General features: G+C 42.6%; 1 protein-coding gene across 1 annotated transcript in view; it reads right to left on the reverse strand.

Moving 5' to 3' along the window:
- Positions 1-16,797, reverse strand: part of LOC122453251 (integrator complex subunit 9) — a 120,782-nt gene that overhangs the window by 48,051 nt on the left and 55,934 nt on the right. The window contains exon 6 of the mRNA XM_043487166.1: positions 15,205-15,291. Coding sequence (XP_043343101.1) covers positions 15,205-15,291 — 87 coding nt within the window. The remainder of the gene's footprint in view (positions 1-15,204; positions 15,292-16,797) is intronic.

Raw genomic sequence — 16,797 nt, forward strand, 5'->3', positions numbered from 1 at the left:
ACACCACCCTTATGGCAGAAAGTGAAGAGGAACTAAAAAGCCTCTTGATGAAAGTGAAAGAGGAGAGTGAAAAAGTTGGCTTAAGGCTCAACATTCAGAAAACTAAGATCATGGCATCCGGTGCCATCGCTTCATGGTAAATAGATGAGAAAACAGTGGAAAAAGTGTCAGACTTCATTTTTTCGGGCTCCAAAATCACTGCAGATGGTGATTGCAGCCATGAAATTAAAAGACACTTACTCCTTGGAAGGAAGTTATGACCAACCTAGATAGCATATTAAAAGCAGAGACATTACTTTGCCAAGAAAGGTCCGTCTAGTCAAGGCTATGGTTTTTCCAGTGGTCATGTATAGATGTGATAGTTGGGCTGTGAAGAAAGTTGAGTGCCGAAAAATTGATGCTTTTGAACTGTGGTGTTGGAGAAGACTCTTGAGAGTCCTTTGGACTGCAAGGAGTTCCAACCAGTCTTATCTTAAAGGAGATCAGTCCTGGGTGTTCATTGGAAGGACGGATGCTGAAGCTGAAACTCCAATACTTTGGCCACCTCATGCAAAGAGTTGACTCACTGGAAAAGACCCTGATGCTGGGAGGGATTGGGGGCAGGAGGAAAAGGGGACAACAGAGGATGAGATGGCTGGATGGCATCACCGACTCAATGGACATGAGTTTGAGTAAACTCTGGGAGTTGGTGATAGACAGGGAGGCCTGGCGTGCTGCGATTCATGGGGTCGCAAAGAGTTGGACATGACTGAGTGACTGAACTGAACTGAATCCATGTAGCTCAGCAATTGCCCCTTCCCCTCCCAGGCATGTCACCAGCGACTCCAGGGAGAATAAAAATGAGAGTCTGGACCAGGGGAAACCAGCAACACCTGGAAGCAACCTCCTTAAGCAGAAGTTTACATACTGAGAGGGACGATTTTCTTATGCTCAGAGCAGAACACTATCAGTTAATCTTACACCCTGCAGGGTTGGAGATTAGAAGAACCTTCTCTGAAAAACAAGATCAGCACCAAAAAACCCCCCCCCCAAAAACCTAAAAATAAACCTCAATGAAAAGATTCTGACTGACATTGGGGTTTTACAGTGAAATTATCCAACCAGACTATGTTATGGTAAAGTCTAGAATTTAACAAGACCTGGCACACAGGCTTTCCAAGTAGCTTTTTTAACTGTCTAATTCTTAAATATGAACCAATAACCAAGGATTGCCATGTATTTGAATAAAGCCTCTAAAATTATAAAGGCAAAACAAATGGAGGAAGGAGAGGAAATAAATTAGGTAGGTAGAAAATATCAATCATTATTCTCAGATAAATAAAAGAGTGTACCTAAGAAATGAGAAGAGACTTCTACTAAAAGGGGGAAGAGTCATTAAGAGAATGAAAAGAATGCTTATAAATGAAAATATGACATTATACAATAAAAGCATGCCAACAAAACAACAAGATTTCAAAATAAGCTAAAAACATGAAAAAGTTATTCAAGACACAAAGACCCATATAAATCAAGCAATCAAAAAAGCTTAAAAATGAAGGAACAAAACTACATAAAAAATTAGAAATTTAGTAAGAATTCAGGAATGAAGACTAAACTGCAAGACACACAAGAGTGGATAAACACAACAGATATGCCGAGAGGAAAGATACATATAACATACAGATAACAGGAGTCCCTCACGGAAATCCAAGCAAGGGAACAGAATACTAAGAACGGTAATTAGAAATAAAAAGAAACTATACATTGAAAGAACACAATGCATACTCAAGAATACTGACCCAGAATAACTAACACCAGATATATTCTGGGAAAATATTTAGATTACAGAGAAAAATCTTTGGGCATGGAGGCAAAAAGGGCAAGTTATTTACAAGGAAAACAAAAAAAGATTAAGTCGGTTTTCAACAGTTTTCAATGTTTTTTTCTAGAATAAAATAGAGAAACATATTTAAAAGACTCAAAGAAAGAAAATGCAAGCCAAGGATTATGTATTTAGCAAAACTGACTTGCAAGGTCACAGAGCACAGACAAACAATTATTAACCAGCAAGAACTCAGGGAATACAGTGCTCATGATTCCATCCTGAGACAGCATCTGAATAATGAGTTTCACACAACCCAAACTGACCACAGTAGAAACATCAATGTACGGGTTGATAGTATTAAATGTATAGTTCCTTGAGGAGAAAGGCCAAATGAAGTTAGAAGGGAAAGAGGACAGTATGTAACGGCTACTTGTTCTGACAAGATAGACACAGTGAAAGTATAAAAGCAGTGGAAGAAAAATATATATTCTTTGTCCTCCAAAAGGCCTAGAAACAACTGACCAATCCAGTAACAGTGAGTAGCAACCAGAATGGGAGCTCAAAATCCCATTTCCCACTAAAAGAATCCAGAGTTTCTTGGAGGAAATGGGTGACTCCAGATTTAGGAACATGAAAGAGGAGTCTTCGACATCCTGCTACATTAGATAACAAGCAAACTATCAAAAACTACAAAGGATGGAACAAAAGGACATGGTGGATAAACTGAATATATGCTTCCACTGTCCGAAGATGGGACAGTCTGAGCTGCAAGAAGCGTGATGTGGTGACGGGCTGGAATCCACGCTCTATGTATGTCTCAGTGTGCGCTGTGATTAGACTGGAGCACGGAGACACGGCTTTTGAGTTACCAGACATTTTCTTTTTTTTTTTTTTTAATTTTTTTATTAGTTGGAGGCTAATTACTTCACAACATTTCAGTGGGTTTTGTCATACGTTGATATGAATCAGCCATAGATTTACACTTATTCCCCATCCCGATCCCCCCTCCCACCTCCCTCTCCACCCGATTCCTCTGGGTCTTCCCAGTGCACCAGGCCCGAGCACTTGTCTCATGCATCCCACCTGGGCTGGTGATCTGTTTCACCATAGATAGTATACATGCTGTTCTTTTGAAACATCCCACCCTCACCTTCTCCCACAGAGTTCAAAAGTCTGTTCTGTATTTCTGTGTCTCTTTTTCTGTTTTGCATATAGGGTTATCGTTACCATCTTTCTAAATTCCATATATATGTGTTAGTATGCTGTAATGTTCTTTATCTTTCTGGCTTACTTCACTCTGTATAAGGGGCTCCAGTTTCATCCATCTCATTAGGACTGGTTCAAATGAATTCTTTTTGACGGCTGAGTAATATTCCATGGTGTATATGTACCACAGCTTCCTTATCCATTCATCTGCTGATGGGCATCTAGGTTGCTTCCATGTCCTGGCTATTGAGTTACCAGACATTTTCTATCTCTTAACCTAGGTGGTGTATAGGGGTAGCTGCTTTATCATAATTTGTTAACTATATGTCAAGCTTTGTGGGTTTTTTTGTTTTGTATTACAATATAAAAAGGTTAATTTAAAAATACAGAAAAATTTATGTCAAAACAAGAAACAAGTAGCAGAAACAAAAAAATTCATAGGAAGGCTGGGAGATAAAAGAAATTCCCAGACAGAATAACAAAACAGTGATGGCAAAGAGGAGAGAGAAGTATTTTAGTGTCAGTCCAGGAGGTTCAATGTCCAAATAACACGAGTTCCAAAAAATACACAAAAATTGAAAAAAGGAATTTTAAAAGGGGGGAAAAATTTGTTTAAACCAGAATTGAAATTCTCCATTTTCTAGATTGAGGGTCAGCAAACATTTTAGATACAGGGCCACAGATGCTTTAAACTCTGGAGGCCACCTACAGTCTCTGTCAAGTTATTCAACTTGGCCATATAACATCACAATGATATGAGTGTGTCTGTGTGCCAATAAAACTTTATTTACAAAAACAGTGGCAGGCCAGATTCGGACACAAAACAGATACTTCACATAGCTGCCGACACTTTTCTAGACTGAAAGGACATGCTAAGCTCAGTCCATGAATGTAAACTATCTTTAGGTAAGACACATTGTCATAAACTTTAAGGACAAGGAGAATTTTCTAAAAATCTCCACAGGGGAATAAACAGCATACATACGGGAGATCAAGCCTTAATAACATTGAACTTTTCAACAGCATTTCTGGGAGACAGAAGAAAAATAGCACAATACTTTAAAAATTTTATGAGCAAACTACCTCTAGTTTGCATTTCTATCAAAGTGTGAGGGTAGAATGCAGACATTTTAGATGTGCAGGGTCATAGAAAATTTACTTCTCATGCACTCTTTTTCAGGGAGCTGGTGGAGGAGGTGCCTGGCAAAATGAAGGTGTAAAACAGAAAAAGAAAGGCCCAGGAAATAGAGCTTCTACCAGAAGAAAAGGGTGAAGAAATCTATAGAATCAAGGTGGAGAAAGTCCCAGGCTGAATGCTGTGGAGCAGTCCCAAGAGCATCTGACACCAGACAGGGTAAGAGTGAAGACTCGGGGAGGGATTTCTAGAACAGCAAGATAAAACTGTCAGACTATTCATCAAGTCTGAACACAGAGGAGAGACTCAGACAAATGGGGGAAAGGTTAGAGATCAGTTAGTGATATAATACGTAAGGGCTTTTCAGGTGGCCCGGGGCTTAAGAATCCACCTGCCAATGCAGGAGATGTGGGTTCGATCCCTGGGTCAGGAAGATCCCCTGGAAAAGGAAATGGCAACCTACTCTGGAATTCTTGCCTGGGAAATCCCATGGATAGAGGAGCCTGGCAGGTTATAGACAAAGGGTCATAAATAGTTGGACATGACTGAACGATTGAGCACACACGCACACAAAAAACTAAGCAAATAAACAAACAAGATAATTACTAACTCAAGGGAAAACAGGAGGTTGTGCAAGAAAAAAATTCCTAACAATGTTACACAGCCAGTGAATTGCATTTCCACAGTCATAATAATGTAAACATGGAACAGAGATTCAGTAAAAACAGCACACGGGTCACGTAGGTCCAACTCGCTTCACCTTTGTTTCTGCAGCAACAAAATAACAACAATCCTTCCTGTTACCTTCTGCATAAACAGGTGAAGATTTTCTTATTTCATGTACCTGTCCTCTATAGAGTGAACTGATTTAGGTTTGACAATATTGAGTCAATAAATATTTACTTAGCCCTGACTATGGCCATAGTACTCTAGTCCTGTAAGGAATTGAATAGGTATAACATAAAGGCCTCGGCTCACAGGAACTTAGCCTGAAAAAAATCTTTACAACAGTACAAGGTAAAAAAGGAGACATGGAAAACCATCATAAGTCATTCTTGCCTGCATACGTGTCTTCCCTCCCAGAAGGGGCTAAATGATACATTGAAAATGCAAATCTCTACACACACACACTCTCGCTCTCTCTGTCCTTCTCCAATTTAGTGGTTCACCATTACATTCAGGATAAAATTCAAGGCTCTCAGCATCACTTATAAGGCTCTTCTTTATCACAGTCCTGCCTCAGCCTACATTCTACACCCTGAACTATATAAGGAGCTTTCTAAGTGCCAGGCTCCCTTCAAAGCCGGAACATTCCACTGTCCACGTCTTCATATTTTGTGTGGACAATGTGCATGCATGCTCAGCTGTGTCTGACTCTCTGGGACCCCATGGACTGTAGCCCACCAGGCTCCTCTGCTCATGGGATTTCCCAGGCAAGAATACTGAAGCGGATCACCATGCCCTCCTCCAGAGGGTCTTCCTGACCCAGGGATTGAACTCGCGTCTCTTCCATTTCCTGCACTGCAGATGGATTCTTTACCACTGAGCCACTGGGGACACCTTACTCCTGCTTTAAAATCTAGGTGACCTGTCACCTTTTCTCAGGTCTTGTGACACCTGTCTTGGCCAGGTGCACATCCCGTGTGCTCAGAAGATGGCTGGCGGAGTCTCAGAGCCCAGGAAGGGGCACAGAAGCCCCCTCTGGAGCAGGTTCATGGCAGGGGGCCACCACCGACACTTTTGTCTCCTTCTGCAGCCCTGCTGCTATCTTTCACCCACTGAGGAAGGAGAGGTTTCTCTCAGAGGCACACCAGGGGAAGAGCAGACAATTTAGACTTGTCTGGATGTACATCTCAGCACTGCTTCTTCATCTGTGAGCCTCAGTCTCATTTGTGAAAAAGGAGAATATCACCTCCCTTTTAGAGCTGTCCTGTGAGCAGTGAAGGACAGAACTCACAGTGTCTGCCATAGAACAGAGGCTGGGTGAGGACTCTCTCCAACCTTTCCCACCATACACGGCCATCGCTACCCCAGAACAAGCATTTTCCAACAGTACTGTAGTGGACTTAAACCCAGGGTAATTTCTTTAGGTGAGCTGCAATGACCCTGAACTTGAGTGGCCCAGGCACTGCTCTAGAGCGTCTCACGGAAGAACCCAAGTTACTGCCCTGCTTTGAGTGTGAATGTGTGCTCAGTTGTGTCCAACTCTTTGCGACCCCATGGACTACAGCTTGCCAGGCTCCTCTGTCCAGACTTTTCTGGGGAAGAATACTGGAGTGGGTTGCCATCTTTTCCTTCAGGGGATCTTCCCTGATCCAGGGTTTGAACCTATGTCTCCTGCAGGTGAGGTTTTTCTTTTTTTTTCCCCTCTCCCCACTGAGCCACCTGAGAAGCCCTGCTTTAGTTCCTCCTTTAAATTCCTCCAGATCAGGAGGCCCTATGGCTTGGGCTTCCCAGGACTGCCCTTCTTTAAGAATAAAGACTTCTTCCTTTGGGCTGGGTATGAGCAGGAGTTTTTTAACTTGCCACCAGAGCTGGAAAGTTATTATGTGAGTGGCTACAGTGATAAATAATGATGCCCAGCCACATCTTTCATCTCAGTTGGATCTGTTTTAATTGCTCTCAGCTCTGCCAAGGCCCTACCATAGAGACACCTCTGCTCGAGACTGTGCTAACAAGTCACACGCCGGCTAGATCAGATGCACATTCTTTAACTGACTTTAGGTACATTGGTTTACTTCTGGGCTGTCTATTTGGTTCCACTGATCCATGTGTCTGTGTTATCTGAAGCTCACTGATAAGTCTGGGGAGAGGTGAGCCCTAAGAAAGCATGGGAGGTGGTAAAAGCATCTGGGAGAAACCGATCAGTGAGCCAGAAGAGGAAGGTCAGGCAGGTCCTCACGACTCTGGTCTCAAGTCTGACCTGCTCAGCTGAGGATGGGTGACAGGCCGCTTCTGACACAGCCTCCTAGGCTCCCCACCTCCCATACTCGCCCCCTTGTGTGAGCTCCCTCCACCAGATGTAGGCTGGACCTACCGGCTAGCGAAGTGAAGAGAATATGACAAAGGTGACAAGTGGTCACTTGCAAGATTAGGTTACAAAGGACTGTGACTTCCTTCTTGTCCACAATCTCTCCTTTGGCCTCCTGTTCGCTCTGATGTAGCCAGCTGCCATGCTATGAGATGCTCTGAGGAGAGGCCCATGTGGCAAGGACCTGAGGGAGGCTTCAGTCCAACATCCCTGAGGAACTGAATCCTTCCAACCTCGACGTGAGTGAGCCAGGAAGGGAATCCTCCTGGTGAAGCCTTGAGAGAAGGGTGGCCTGGTGGGAGACCCAGTTACTAACAAATTAGGAAGTGTCTTGGGCCGTGCTCTGGTACAGAGGCACTGTTTTCAACTAAGTTTGGGCTTTTCTCAGGTCTGGTCAATGACATTTTTACAAACTCTAACTGTACAGAACATCTGCAGCATGGTCATCATATCCAATTTAAATTTGATTTCTGCTTTAGTTGCAACATTGAATAATTCACCTAACCTCTTTTCTTCCCTTCATAAATCTAAATGGGCGGTAAAATGTTTCCTTCAAAAACTGTTGAAGACCACAGCAAATGAGTAACCACACACACACGTGTATATGTATACTATATTATTAACATTATATATCTATGATTATTCAGTGCTTATAAATTCCTCCCCCTTACTCTTATGCTTAAATTCTTTGGGTATCTTATTCTGGCACCTTATATATAGACTATACTACTTTCAGACCTAAAACTAATTATTTGTCATTTCTCTATTGGAAACATCTAGAGGTTTCCTTTATCACATAGGTTTGGTGACTATGTTTTCACAAACAATTTTGATAAATTTTCTATCCGCTAGACAGAAGACTTCAACCAGGAAATCAGTCAAATGTACTGTTGGCTTTTCCAGAAGAACAGTCTGAATATTCTTTTGTACGTGGTTAGCTGGCAATGCTTCTCTCCCCTTGGTGTGCACTGGCTAACGGGAACCCAATCGGTCCCCTCTCAATCACGCTATGTTGCCACGTTTTTGCCCACAATATTCTCTTATCTTAGAATGACCTCTTTCCTCACTCAAACCCTGCTTAACCTGCTAAGCCTGGCCTAAGTCTCGCCACTTAGTATGTAATCTTGCCTCAACAAGCTCCTTGGATACAGGTACTATGCCTTAAACTTTTGGGGGCATTTCCCTACAAACTTATCATAATGCCAGGCCCTTGGGAGTTAATCAACAAACAAGACTGAAGTCCTCTGAGTTTCCTATTTCTACCCCCAAATTCCCTTCGCTAACACCATCTTTACTCTTTCAAGATACATGGTCCCTTTCTCCTTCTACCTCCTAACATCTCACCTAACTCAGCTCTCCCCAAAACTTACGCTTGAGGCCATAATTATAGAGAGGCCTTTACAAAGCCATTCAAAGCCATTAGGATTATTGACTGATTAAGGATAAGTCGGATAAGGAAACCCAGTGGGAACTAGTTCTGTTTTTGCTGGCTTTCTAATTTATCAAAGTCAAGTTCCCAGAGTCTAAATGTTTAATAAGTACTTTCTAAAAGATTTCATTGTTTTGTTTTGTTCTTATCACACTTGAGTGCTTAATAAACATTTTTTTTCCCCAGGGCTTGACATCACGCCAGAACTCTGCTGTCTCTTCTTCCATCCTACCAGCACAAGATCACGTGTTTTCGTAAAAGAGCAAGACTTTTAGATCCACAGGGACCACTTAGAAGCTTATAAATAAAACATTGGTTGGGCTTTTTCTAAGTGTTTGATGAATGAATGGCTGAATGAACAAAATAAATATAAGAGCAGAATACAAAGAAGAAAAGAAGCAGAAAAAATTTCTTTCCTCTCATCATAGTGAAGTGTGCTCAATACACACGGAGGTGGCGGGGGGATGGAGGTGTGTCAGCGGACTGATGCTCTTTATTGCTCTTGTTGTTTAGTTGCTCAGTCATGTCCGATTCTTTGTGACCCCATGGACTGTAGCCTGCCAGGTTTCTTGGTTCATGGGATTTCCCAGGCAGGAATACTGGCGATTAGCCATTTCCTTCTCCTGGGGATCTTCCTGACCCAGGGATCAAACCTGAGTCTCCGGCACTGGCAGGCGGATTCTTTAGTACCGAGTCTCCAGGGAAGTATGATGATCTTTATGGGATTTACCAAAAGCAAAACCTGAAAATCAAGCATTTCTTAATACTAAACTGAAATCAGATTATAAACCTTGATTTTTGTTTCAGATCAATTTCTCTCTTAAAAGCACAAAGGCAATTGTTTAGGCTACCAAAGCATGACATAAATAATTCTTGAGAAGGCCTAAACCATCTCTGCTTTCATTTTCTGCTTATCAAAACCCTCTTATTTAAAATTTGATCTCTTTAAGTGGACTTGCTGCCCAAAACAGAGTCCTGGGCAGAAGAACGCCCCCGGTTCTCAGGATAAAGTAATTAAGTGGAGTTTCTGTCTGTCAGTCAGTATCCTGGGAGTTTAGTTAGGTCGAACCTGCCCCTCAACTGACTCTAAGTGAAATGAAATGACTAAGTTTCTGGAACTGCAAAGCTGTGATGACGCCATCAAGTACCACCACTCTCTGCTGCTGCTACTGCTGCTAAGTCACCTCGGTCGTGTGGGACCCCAAAGACGGCAGCCCACCAGGCTCTCCCGCCCCTGGGATTCTCCAGGCAAGAACACTGGAGTGGGTTGCCTTTCCTTCTCCAATGCATGAAAGTGAAGTCGCTCAGTCGTGTCCGACTCTTAACGACCCCATGGACTGTAGCCCACCAGGCTCCTCCATCCATGGGATTTTCCAGGCAAGAGTACTGGAGTGGGGTGCCATTGCCTTCTCCGACCACTCTCTGAGAACCTGCTTAAAGACATCTTTAAAAACTCTAACATAAGCTAACTGTGTTCAATTCAATTCTCCTGTATTACAGAAGAGAAGACTGAGTCCCAGAATCTGAATGATACTGCTAACGATCATCAACAGGGGGATTAGGGAAATAACTTCCCTTCTGCTATACTAAATACATTGCTCTCACTAGGAAAGGTAGTGCTGAAAGATAAGTAAGGCTGAGGAAGGCAGATGTGTGATGGTTACTGAAAGGGGGGTGATGTGAGCCACGTGTATCATTAAAGGGAGAAAGGATGCGGGTGTTCGCTGAGCACCTACTGTGTGCCTGGCACTGTTTTAAGGACTTTACTTGTATTATTCATTTAGTCCTCACAGCAACCTTGTGACGCTGCTAATACTATTCCTATAGTATACACAAGGAAGCAGAGCCTAGAAGAGAGAAACTTCTGCAGCTAAAAAGCAGACCTGAAATTCAAACACCAGTCTATTTGACCTCTAAGCCCAGAGCTTTAATTTTCTTCCTACTACATAGTGAGATCTGATAAATTCATCTATAAATACCCAAGGAGTGTCAGAACAGAGGAATTTCAAGTACAGTATGCTTTAAAAAAAAAATTATGTCTTCTATAAGGTATAAACCCACATTTTAAGCTCCGAGTACTGAAAATGGCCATAACATTTCAGCCAGGAATATATCGATGCATAATTCCTTAACACCTGTCAGAGGATTGTGACAATATCCTGTAATGATTTAGTCTCTTAGTTATAATTGTAGATTTCTAGTCTTGTACAAAAAACGCTACCCTCACATAAAAAATATTAGAGGATGGGCTAGTTTCTTCAGTGTAATATTGTGCTTTAAATTTTCCCGTTAAAAACCTAAATTCTGAAGTGTATATGGGAATGTCAGAGGCTCGAAAATTTTATGGTAGGGGATTCTCCTTTCCCTACCCTTCAAAAATCTCTCTTTTAAGAAGTGTAAGCTACAATGTCAAAATGAGGAAGGAGGATAGCTAACTTCTAAATAAATCTCAGGGGGCAGTGTCAACTGACTTGGGGAGTCTGACAGCTGCCAAAAAGCAAGCGTAATGGTTTTTTTGGGGGGGATGGCAGGTTGGTCAAACACACTAATATAATACTAAATCAAATGCTAATTCAAACTAACTTCCTGTGATTTAAGGGAATTTATCAGAAACCAATGAGTCTGAAAGATTCTCATTTATTGTTTTTTTGGTTGATGGTCTTATGAGTAACTTAAGCTACTAAGATGCATTAATTTTAAACTTAACCATGAGACAGCTTGTATAAGGTTTAGGTCAAAACTTAGGGGCTTGAATCCAACTCATGGAAGTGTTCCACTTGAGGTGTTCATCTAGAATTTTATTTTAATGTGAGAGCCAACTTTTTAAAAGGTAGGAAAAAAAAATCACATGTGAAACATCCAGATCCTGAGCTTTTCATTAAAAAAAAAAAAAAAAGGAACAGGTTTTGGCAGTGATGGGCTCGCGTTCCCATATGGCCGAAAATGTGCTGAAGTTGCGCGTCAGCTGCCCCTTAGAGAGGTGTGGTCGCCGGGCCATGGTTCTGGGCAGCCAACCCCACTCCTGAACTTACCTACCTCTTCTTCATCCCTAGAGGTATCTGAGTTTGTGACTCCTATTTTATAGGAATGGAACAAGGGGGATGCAGGAATTAAAAAATAAATTGAGATAAAGAAAAGATATAGCTGTATCATTTGGTCACTGCTTCATGATAGAATCTGTTACACTGTCTTGGGACATATGATATCCTCTGGTTTATGACACAGGGAACTTTTCAAGGGGTGTAAATCCTTCAGCATAAATATTCACATGAAATACTTTTAGTATTCTGGTCCGAGATGAAATCCTGGGTGACTATTTTGAGAGAACTCTTTTGTCTGATGTCAATTACAAAATAGCTCCTCACATTTTTCTACCAGTTCTAATATTTATGCTGAATTTCTTCAAGAGAAAAAAAAAAAGAGGACATGGCTTGCTTGATTTGTCTGTCACCTCGGTGTAATCTTTCCAATAATCAGACTCTTCTCTTTCCCTATCAGTAACTATGGCTCATCTCACACTCAAAAACCAAAATAAAATGCTTGGCGGGGATCAGAAATATGCTCGGGATACACGAAGTAATGAAATACAGTCTCCGATTGGTCCATGTTATTCTTTCTTCTCTACCAAGCTACCTCTCAACAGTTTCTGGTTTTTGCCCACCAGGTGGCGAGATAACAGATTCAAGATTTTATTTCAACTAGCACCTTTAAAAAAAAAAAAAAGAGATATCCTAAAGCACCTTAGGAAATTACTTTCAGGCCTCCTCCCTAGCCCTCTGTTCCTTCAAGTTCAATTCACCTTTTCCCCTAAAATACGATGGCATTTTTTTCGGTAGGCCCGAAAAAAATCTTGTATTTTACAAAGAGTGGGAAGCAAAGACCACTGCCAAGGATTCTGTCCAAGGTCACAGACAAAAAGGCAAAGGACAGACTTGGATGTCTCAAGGCTTGGCCCAGGGTTTGGGAATCAGGAAACAGTGACCTTTGAACATCATCACTGGTGTGCCAAAATTCTTCATGGCAGAATATTTAAGGGTATAAATATAAAAGGAGGAAGTGAGGGGAGCCAAGGTGTACGTGTTCCACAGCGAGTGAAAACAAACTCCTCAGGTTTCTAAGGAGGGGGATGAAAAGAGCAACTGGGACATGTGTGGGCCAGTGGGCAGACAGGAGGGGGAAAAAGGGGAGGAGGAGGTAGGAAGCTGAGAATAAAAAGACTCGGGACGGGAGGGAACCTGTACTAAGCTGGCAGATCAAGGAAGGCAGCCACGTGCGCTGAGAAGACTCAGAAACGCATGCGTCCACCAAACGTTCCCTAATGACAAGTCAGACAGATACCATGTCCCCAGGGACGGAAACAGAGACACAAAGGAGACCATAAAACACAGAAGATGCGCACTGTTATGTGTTCCCCTTCCATCACATGAGGGGCTCACACACTCTGCAGGAGAGGCCTGTAATGGCTGAGGGGCCGCCCAGCACAGGGGTTAGCGGCTCGGTGTTGGGATCCAGACAAGCCCAGCTGCCTGGGTTTGAATCCAAATCCTACCATCCACTAGCTGGGTGACCCAAACAAGTTACTTAACCTCGCTGTGCCTGTTTTCTCTTGTGCGAAACGATCATGTTGAAGAACTAAGTGAATTAAAGAAAACACTGATTAGAGGGTGAGGCACATAACAAGTGCTACGGAAGTTAAAGAAGGTAAGTAACACATGTGATAAAGGAATGCACAGAGGAGACTCATATTCTCAAACTCTGAGACGGTCACAGTATAAAAACAAAGCAGGGACTTCCCTGGTGGTCCAGCGGTTAAGACCCCCGCCTCTTCCTATGCAGGGGGTGCAAGTTTGATTCCTGGTTGGGAAGCTAAGATCCCACGTGCTGCGTGGGCCAAAAACCAAAAGGTAAAACAGAAGCAATAGTGTAACAAATTCAACAAAGACTTTAAATATGGTCCACATTAAAAAAAAAAAATGAAATATAAGCAAAAACCAAACAAAGCATATTCTCCTAGCTACATGTTCATAGTGTGTATTAGTTGACCAGTTGTGTCTGACTCTGTGCGACCCCATGGACTGTAGTCTGCCAGCTTCCTCTGTCCATGGGATTTCCCAGGCAAGAATATTAGAGTGGGTTGTCATTTCCTCCTCCAGGGGATCTTCCTGACCCAGGGATCGAACTGGGTCTTCTGCATGGCAGGCAGACTCTTTATGGTCTGAGCCACCAGGGAAGCCTATTCATATTCTACATGTATCCTTGTAGAAAGAATGTTACAAAACCCAAGACATTCTAAAGTTTAGGTAATAGATGGCTCACAAATCATGGACCTAGAGGGAAAGAACTCAGTGACGAGGTAGCTGGAAGAGAGTGGAATGGGTAGGAGATTAAGGAACACACCTAAGAAATTACAGACGAGTTCTGACTCTGGACCCAGGCCTGGAGGGCTGGGGTGCTGGAGGCTGCGTGCAGCAACTGGTAGGGGTGACCCGCTGCAATGCGCTAAGACTGACTGGTGTCCTCTACTGTCCATCAGAGGCAAGCGCGGGAGAAGAACCACGCTGCCTCTCTGCCTTCTCGACTGCATTTCCACTCCCTTCACCGGTTCATTCTCCTGCTACAGCCTTCTTAGTTCAGGCTTCTGTTCTCGTGCCTGGGTTTCTGCCACTGGGCTCCCTGCTCCTGTCTCTGTATTCCATCCATCCTCCATGCCGCTTCCAGGGCTGCTTCCTCTCAGCAGACGTGTGATCATGTCCCTGCCTTGTCAACCTCCCGCGATGGACTTCCCATACCCGATTACAGAAAGATCAGTCTTCACACGGTAGACTCTTCATCATCTTGCTCCAGTGTCCCTGTCTAGGGACATTTCACCTTTCCCCCTCTGTGCTCAACCAATTCTAATCCACCCTGGACTGAATATGTTGCCTGAATATACTATATCAGGGGCCCCCAATCTCTGGGATCTAATGCCTAATGATCTGAAGTGGAGTTGATGTCATAACAACGGAAGGAAAGTGCACAATAAATGTAATACACTTGGACCATCCCCAAACCATCCCCTGCCCCAGTCCATGGAAAACCTGTCTTCTACAAAATGGGTCCCTGGTGCCAAAAAGGTTGGGGACTGCTGTATTGCCTGGACCCCACTTTATGACCTTTTCTATCAGGAGAAGTCCTTTTCTTTCTCTGAGACGTACCTTAATTGTCATCTCCTATGGAATGTCCCTCCTCAGTTCCCTAAGCAAAGAAACACCTTCATTTTCTGAGTGCCTATAGCCTTGTCACCAAGCATCTGTTACAATACATGCCACCCAAGACTGTAATGTATGTGTTTCATTGTCTGACTTCCCATTAACCCCTCTGCACCTCAAAGAGACAGCCAATTGTTTACTAAGTTTAAAAAACACCCAAACCTAGCATACTACCTTGCATATGGCATGGTTGCCTCTCAAAATCTGTTGGTTGAATCAGACATAGGGAAAAGAGAATCTTAGTTCTAACAGCATAAACTAAGCAGAAAACAAGGAAACACTTGAGACTGCTTGCTAAGTCCTTCCCCTGCTCCCACAACGGTCAAGGGGAGTAGACCGCCCACTACTCACCGCTGAATATCCTTGTTCTTCCACAAGGAGGCAGACTGAGCCTTGGGCACTCGTTCAATGAAGTTCACCAACTCTTCCATGAGAAGCCTGGATTGAAACAAGGACAGCAATGAACACTCAAAAAGAGAGTCAGAAAAACATTGCACTCTAACACAGTCAAGAGAAACGGGCTTGTTTGCCTGCCCCTCCCCAATCATCTTTCTTCCTGTTTCATATAAATGTGGGCACCATTTTATATAAACCTGAACAAAAACTCAGACTCTGTCTTGTATTTCCATGTTAAAAATTCAGAATGTAAATGATTTAATTCACCTTTAAAATAAGCCTGGAGTGTTGCTTATCTTGGAAGTCTGAAATATTTAAACCTATGGTTTTACTCTCACTCTTAAGATCTCTGCCTTTATTTAAGTAATTAAAAATACAGCAGGAGAAAAAGCTAAGTGAGCATGAAGTATCTGATTTTGGCGGTAGCAGAGGTGGGGGCAGGATTGTTTCTTAATGACAACATTAAATGGACATTTTTTAAACTGGTGAAACAAATTTTCTTCATATATATGTTTTAGGAATTAACAAAAGTCCACATGCAAGAACACTCTAAAAAAAAAAAAGAAAAAAAGAACACTCTAAGAACTAATACTGAAGCTCTAACTCAAGGACCTGCCAGAGGACAGGCTCTGCGACTGCAAGCTGGATTTCCACAGACCCCTACCTGAGGGAACCTGAGAGAGGCCTCGCTCAACTGGGTCAAAGATCTCATGCTCTGAGGAAGCCATGGAACAGCGCACGAGAGGACCCTGGATAGCTGCAGGATGACCAGAAAGCTAGAAAGAGACTTTTAACGTCCTGACTCCCCCATATAATCCAGTACAGATGTTCTGGATCGACTTAAATCCTCTCCCAATAAACATATAGGCATGGCAAGCCATAAACGTATTAGCATTTGAATGCTGGAAGACTTCATTGTGTTTCCATTTATTTACTTATTCCTAATACCATCATTGACTTTCACCTCAAGGGAGCAGCACCTGTTCTGGCATTCGAAGATCTGGGATTCAGGCTCACACCTGCTGTGGCTGTAGCTTTTAGGAGAACATTCATTCTTGTGTGTGCATCCTCAGGATTTAGCTTTCTCAGACAATCTAATGCTGTCGGTTTCTCCTCTCCCTGAAACTGACCCATCACCTTTACTTTTCTATTACGTCTTTCCCTCAGATCTTTTACAATTTTTCTGTACACACTGAGGGTAATAAATTTGACACAAAAAACACAGACTGATTTTGCTTCACTTCTGGTAATTCCATCTTGCTGGACTTCAGCCAGACTCTAGAACCTAGAACTAAGAGCCTATATTGCACTTAGATCCTGTAGTTTAGGTCTTGATAGTTTTACCTCACACCATACCGGTTTGTTTGCTTCAACACAATTCTTTCTGTTCTGGGGTAATTTTCTTCATATAATTTTTTTTTTTCTCACTAAATGATGCTCTGGTTACTTGAAACAACCTTCTGTCCCACAGAGACCTGGGAGAGGCTGGCATCTGGCTCATAGCATTCTCAGAGTCAAAGAAAGACTGTGAGGTTTTCATTTCATTGG

Source organism: Cervus canadensis, chromosome 14 (assembly GCF_019320065.1).
Source record: "Cervus canadensis isolate Bull #8, Minnesota chromosome 14, ASM1932006v1, whole genome shotgun sequence".
NCBI classification, from domain to species: Eukaryota; Metazoa; Chordata; class Mammalia; order Artiodactyla; family Cervidae; genus Cervus; species Cervus canadensis.